The sequence below is a fragment of the Physella acuta genome, unplaced genomic scaffold (assembly GCF_028476545.2).
Source record: "Physella acuta isolate Inbredline_101_S28 unplaced genomic scaffold, ASM2847654v3 ptg000852l, whole genome shotgun sequence".
Classification (NCBI taxonomy): domain Eukaryota; kingdom Metazoa; phylum Mollusca; class Gastropoda; family Physidae; genus Physella; species Physella acuta.
This window is the reverse complement of record NW_026732369.1, coordinates 76,067-82,756: the sequence shown is the minus strand read 5'-3', so window position 1 is coordinate 82,756 and position 6,690 is coordinate 76,067. Positions and strand designations below refer to the sequence as shown.

At 32.6% G+C, this 6,690-nt stretch overlaps 1 protein-coding gene across 1 annotated transcript; it reads left to right on the top strand.

The window, feature by feature from the left end:
- Window positions 1–3,673: 3,673 nt before the first annotated feature.
- Window positions 3,674–6,088, top strand: LOC131952107 (GTPase IMAP family member 7-like). Its single transcript, XM_059314626.1, has 2 exons — window positions 3,674–3,766; window positions 4,671–6,088. Exons 1-2 carry the CDS (start codon window positions 3,751–3,753, stop codon window positions 5,624–5,626), a joined length of 972 nt encoding a protein of 323 aa, XP_059170609.1. The 5' UTR covers window positions 3,674–3,750; the 3' UTR covers window positions 5,627–6,088.
- Window positions 6,089–6,690: the final 602 nt, after the last annotated feature.

The window sequence follows — 6,690 nt, the reverse complement described above, 5'->3', positions numbered from 1 at the left end:
ACTATATATTTTCAAGAAAATGAATCACTAATGTCGCAGTGTAGTATTTGATTTAACCTTTACAAACCTTTTTCATTTTAAGCTATGTTTTCAAATAAAGCTGATACCGTAAGATGACAAACTACTTTTTTTTGTTAAAGTCGAAAACTTGTCTTTTTCAAGTAACACAGGAACATGTTTCTTATAACATGTAACAAGATCGCAGATTATCAGATGTAAAAACAACAGGTTAAAATAATTTCATAATAATGATATGAAGTATTCATCAGCTCTAAAGCTATTTTAATTATTATGTGATGGAAAAAATAACAACATAGAATTTGGCGCCTGTCGTAATTTTTTTCACGCCAACAAACGCAACTGGTATATAAATATATTTATTTCCAATTCAAATTTAATTATCGTAGAAGAAAAATTGAATTTATGAATTTTTACCGCCCCCCCCCCCCCGAACGAAATGAAAAGCCCAGTTTTTCAGACTGGATTACGCATAAAACCTCTTAATTTTGATAAATCTGGATTGATAATTTTTGCCCGATTAAAATAAGTCCTCTATACTTCGGATGTGATGAAGCACTGAGGTGTAATACGGTGAAAATTATTAAAATTTCAAGTGATTTTTGTGCACGATTACAATACTTTCTCTATACTTCGTATATAAGAGAAAGTAAAAATGGACAAAGTATCCAAAAGTGCAAGAAACCCATCATGACAAAAAAACAGAAATTAGGTTATTTTTTTACGGAGCATATCATTTTAAAGGAAACTAGATTTCATAGCTTTTCAATGTTGTTTTTTTTTTGACGACAGCAGAGAGGATGTCACATGACCTTGTGACGCCATAGACAAAACGCGCATTGTTCAATTTTCTCAGAAAATATTTAATAAAAAAAAGTTCTTATTTCTCAACACCTGCGTCTATTTCCTACTATATTATACTACCTATATTTTTAAAGAAAATGCATCACTATTGTCGCAATGTAGTTTTTTTATTTAGCGCATTGTTCAATTTTCTAAGAAAAATATTTAATAAAGGAAAAGTTCTTATTTCTCAACACCTGCGTCTATTTCCTACTATATTATACTACCTATATTTTTAAAGAAAATGCATCACTATTGTCGCAATGTAGTTTTTTATTTAGCGCATTGTTCAATTTTCTCAGAAAAAATTTAATAAAGGAAAAGTTCTTATTTTTCAACACCTGCGTCTATTTCCTACTATATTATACTACCTATATTTGACAAGAAAATGCATCACTATTGTCGCAGTGTAGTATTTTATTTAGCTTTTACAAATCTTTTTCATTTTAAGTCGTGTTTTCAAATAATGCTGATACCGTAAAATGACAAGTTACTTTTTTTTGTTAAGGTCCAAAACCTATATTTAAATGTTACAGCAGAACATCATGTTCGTTACAAAATGTTAACAAGGTCCATGATTTTCATATGTAAAAATAAAGGGCTTAAAATTAATTAATTCTTAATAATGGTTTGAAGTATTAATTAGCTCTAAATCAATTTTAATTATTATGTGATCGAAAAAATAATATAATATATAATTTGGCGCCTGTTATTATTGTTTTTATAGCCAACAAACGCAACTGGTATAAAAATATACTTATTTCCAATTTAAATGATAGTATTGTAGAAGAAAAAAATGAAATTTAAAAAACTGTACTATAAAGTACATTAAATGTACTTCAGATGTATTTCAGATGTAATGAAAGCGTTGATGGAATAAACGAAATTAAAAAACTTTGAGGAATACTTAATGACGGGTAGCGACATGAAGCCTGTCACGTATCACCTGACCAGGTCAAGGTTACCATGTTTACAGACAACATTCCATCTTGTGTTTGAAAAAAATGCCCTCTATAGACCAAATCGTTCAGTTGGGTGGGGCATGTCATAACCACAGGAGGTTATTAAAATAAAAGTTTTTTTCTCTTGATGCAAGACGAGGTGCCATTGTGTGTCTTCTGTCGTGCATGAATATCACTTTATCCCTGTTCTCTAGTCAAAAATAAATGTATACAGCTATATCGGGCGTTGGATTGTGCAAGAAAGGTGAATGCGGTAAAATATTTGAATAAGTCATGTGTGCTTTTGTGCCTATTTTTTTATATTGTAAAATAAAAATTATATATATATATATATATATATATATATATATATATATATATTTAAAAGTACAAAAGACATAATTATACATATAAAGAAGGACATAGCCTTCTGTAACGTTATAATTTTGTTAAGAAAATCTTAACTTTTGAGGATCTATGATGGACATTTAAAACAGAATAAAACAATGAAACGCCAAAGCGAAAAGTGTTTAGTTATGTGTAGAGGGCGGGGTAAGAGTCTAGATAATTTAAATCTGTTTTAATTATTAATGCATTTGAATACAATGTGCATGTTATGAACAACTAAATATTTGACGCTCAATAACTGCAATGTAAATGAAAATAATTTTTTCCACTAAGATTCAGCAGTGAATATCTGGATACTTGTATGACCGCGGACGTCACTACACATGTGGTCATAGTTACTGTCACTGTCTATGGGTATTTATAAATATTACCCGTACCAGTCACAGTAAAATTTTCAAACGGGATAGGAGACTTGCTTCTGTCGTCTATTGGTGAATCAAATAGCCGTTTTTTGAGCCAGGTTATATGTATGCGTGAGTCGAGAGAAAATAATAGTGCCGAGTCTCTGACTAACCTCAATTTATACCTATTTGCAATCCAACGGGATAATAAATCCAGTACGTGAGTACTAGAAAATTTTAACCCCTTGCACTAGCGGCCCTGGTCATGGGGCACAAAAAAAAAACGCTACTAGAGTTAAAGCCGTCTGTCTTTGAACCGGTCATCTATTGTCTGCTCATCTGCGATGTATCCTAGAACTGATGTTCTTCCAATTTTGATTTTAGAATTTTACTCACACGCCACTGTTTGTTTAACCTAAACTCATACAGGTTTAAGTTCACAGGGATAGAAACTTCTTCCTCACAAAAGCCAAGCACAGAAAACAGGCAATGGGTGCAGGCAATGTTACACTTTCTTTTAAATTGGGTGTTATTCTATTAAACGTTACTAGTACATTTTGTATGAGAATAAAATTGAGTATACCTATTTAAACGTTTATACTAAATTTTTTATGATATTTAAATTGGGTATTTTTTAATGAAAAGTTTTTAGTATATTTATGCTAATTAAAAATAATGATTATCCATGCCACTATTATATTTACTTCTTTTACATATTGCACCTTTCTTAAAATGTTAGCTCCTCTCCCTACCCGCATATCTTTGCAGGTGATCGCGATTTACAAACGAAATATTTTTCTGGAAATAAAACATTACGTCACAATATGTCTGCCTGCTGAAGAACGGCTTGTGAAGAAAAGGAGACACATCTCAATAGTGAATTCTATGTGAGAGGTAGTAAGTGTGATATAATAAGAAACTAAGACTTTTAATAAATGTTTTTTGTATAAAACGCATTTAGAAAAGAAAGTGAAATAAATGGATGTCATGGAAAATTGTGAATATGACACAACAAATATTGTTTAGATGTATTTATATTTTTAAATGTGTTATTATGGGTTATTTTTTTTTAAATGTTTAATTTATTTTATAAATGGTATCTTTTATTATTTGACAGCAAATTGTAAGGTTAAGAAAGACATGCACAATATTCGGAAGTAGCAGGCAACATTTGGTGCTATTTATTTTTACAACCCAAGATGGACAACAGTAGAGGTAATTAAAGGTCTTTTTCCCTTTGATTATATTTGTTAGTTTTTTTTCGTAATTTATTAAATAAAATATGGAGAGGCTAGTAATTATTTCTCAGTGCTCGTTATTGATAATTGTATGAAAACAGTATTTAAAACCGAACTTGTGACGAGTCCAAACCTGGTAAAATTGCAATGCAAATGGAGACACACAGACGCATGAGTATAATAGAGGTGTAATCATTTATATGTCGGTAAAGCTCATTGTTAACAAACCGAAAAGGCTTGAGATCGAACCCTAGTGCAGATAAGTTTAGACAGCAGGGTTCAGTAAAGTTTCTAGGAGAGACAACTCCTAAATCAAACGACTGCTGCCTTGTAGTTTGCTCTTGGTTGGAAAAAGGCTATAGAAGAAAATACAAATAGAAAAGCAGGCTGAAATCGGAGTGAATAGCAAATATGGCACAAGACAAGTTGAGACGCAATACTTGTTTTGTATGGAATCCCTTGCATTACTAGAATTAAGAAAGAAGAAAAAGATTTATGGATGCAATGAATGAACGGCATAATTTAACACTTACACTATTGTTACATCTCTTACCATTAAATCGCCGTGATTTTCTTACAGATTTTAATACTGTTGACTCTCTACAAGCTCCCTAATAAAACTCAATAGTATTATCTAATCAATAGTAATATAACTTTTACATCTTATATTAACAATGACCGATAAAAAACTTTTAATTCGGCGCCTCACGTTTTTCATTTTTTGTCGTAATGCGCACGCAGTTTGCGATCGCTTATAGTAGAGTGATCGCTTGCATTATTGTGATGTATAGCATTTATTTTCTACTTTTTAGTTCAATCAGAAAACGTGGGGTTTTAAAAACTTTTTTATTGATAATTATTATTTTAACTCTCATTCCCAGGTATTCATCAGCTAAACATAGTGTTAGTTGGTCGGTCAGGGAATGGGAAGACGTCAACAATTCAGTCGCTGCTCGCTTCACAAAAATCTAAGACAGATCTAGGGCGCATAGTCAAGTATGAAGGCGTGATGAACAACGTTAAAATCCTCGCTCTTGAATGCAAGTATGTTGGAGATTCTGGTGACGATCTGCCCGAGTCCTTTAATGTGGAAGAGTCTGCGAGTGAAGTTCTACAGTTGTGTAATAATTCATGCCATGTTTTTGTTTTTGTGTTGAGGTACGGCGTAAGGTTCACACAACAAGAGAAGGACGCAGTGGTGATGGTGAAGAGGGTGTTTGGCCAGAGTGTTTTGAAGAATTATGGGATAGTTGTGTTAACCTACGGTGACAACTTTACAGACAATGGTGAAAGTAACTTTGAAGATTGGTTAAAAGATCAACGCGGGGGTTTTCGAGATTTGCTTAGAGAAGTAAATGACAGATGTGTTTTATTCGATAATAAACTTAGTGGCAACATGATGGACGTCGTGAAAAAGGAGCAAGCTAGAAAATTGCAAGATATAATTACTAAATTATGCACCACAAAAGGCTACATACCATATAACGAAAATCTCCTACAAAATGAGAAGCTAAGGCAGAAGGCTGAACACCTTATAAATGGGGCTGATGAAAAGTTAGCCTTGAGTTCTAAAGGACCAAGTAAAAATGGTGCAAGCAATGATGATATGAGACAACAACTTGAAAGTATCTGGGACGAAATTGAACAGTTGTTGGATGAAGTCAGACAGAAACCCGGGTTCACCCACGTGATTCAAAGTTTGGAAGAGAAGCGGAGGCAGGTGTGTGAGAGAAGAGAGATGTTTACAACTCGCAAATCTTATTATTGGTGTCTTCGATGGTGTAGCTGTTGTTGCAGATGTTGCAGCTGTTGCAGCTGTTGCCTCCGTTTTCAGTGACACATACTTTATTTTCTAGTTTCAACAATTGTATCCTATTGTGTAAAATTACCATTTACAGAGAATAGCATGTCATGTTATTTGGGTAATACATGCGAAACGTTATCTATCGTTCTAATTTTAGTATCATAACAATGCATTCGCCATAATTATACATTAAACCTCTAAAGCTCACCTAAGAATGCTGATTTTGTTACCTTCAAAATATCCTTATAAATATTATGTATTTTATACAAAAAGTTACACTTGTATTTGCATGCTGAATTTTAAATAAAATAATATTTCCTATCCTTTCTTGGATGTTTAATCGTTTTATTTTGTAAACGCATATTGAACATTTGATTGCCATAACTTTTCAAAATAAATTGAAAACATAATTTAATTATTTTTGCTACTAAAGGTAAAATTCTATTAACACATAAATAAAAACGCAACTTATTATACACAGTAATATAAGTTCTTGCTGTTATTTATTTTCATAGTCATGTTGTAGTAAAGCATAGGAGAATTTTCATTGTTCTAGGTGCCAATGGTAACACATGTGTCAGTTCTGTTGTTAGCCTCAGTCTGAGTATCGCTGGTAAATTGGTACATTTTTGCCAGTTTGGTTGTTAGACTCACTGGTAAAGTTGTAAATTTGTATTAGTTCGGTATTTAGTCTCTGCGTGCCAATATTTGTGTCACTCTGGTTGCTAATGGTAACGTTCGTGTCACCTTGTTTGGTAGCATCATTATGAAACCTGTTTGATTTTTCGGTTATTAAAACCTTTATTTGTTTAAATGGTTTTATTTTTTGTTGAAAATCATTTATCTCGTGAATGCTTTTTACATTTTCTTTTAGGTTGAGATGTTTAGATTTGGAGCATAGATCTTTTAGTTTTTCAAAACATGTTCGATATATTTCATTCTCTCTCCTTTTCATCTGTAGCAACAGTAAACCCACTTAACGGTTTATTCTCTTTGATTTCATTCACATAGGCAAATAAGTCTTTCCACTCAGAGGCGTAGCGATGGGAGGGGGGAGGGGTAGGGGGGGACATATGTTCCGGGCGCCGACCTTAGGG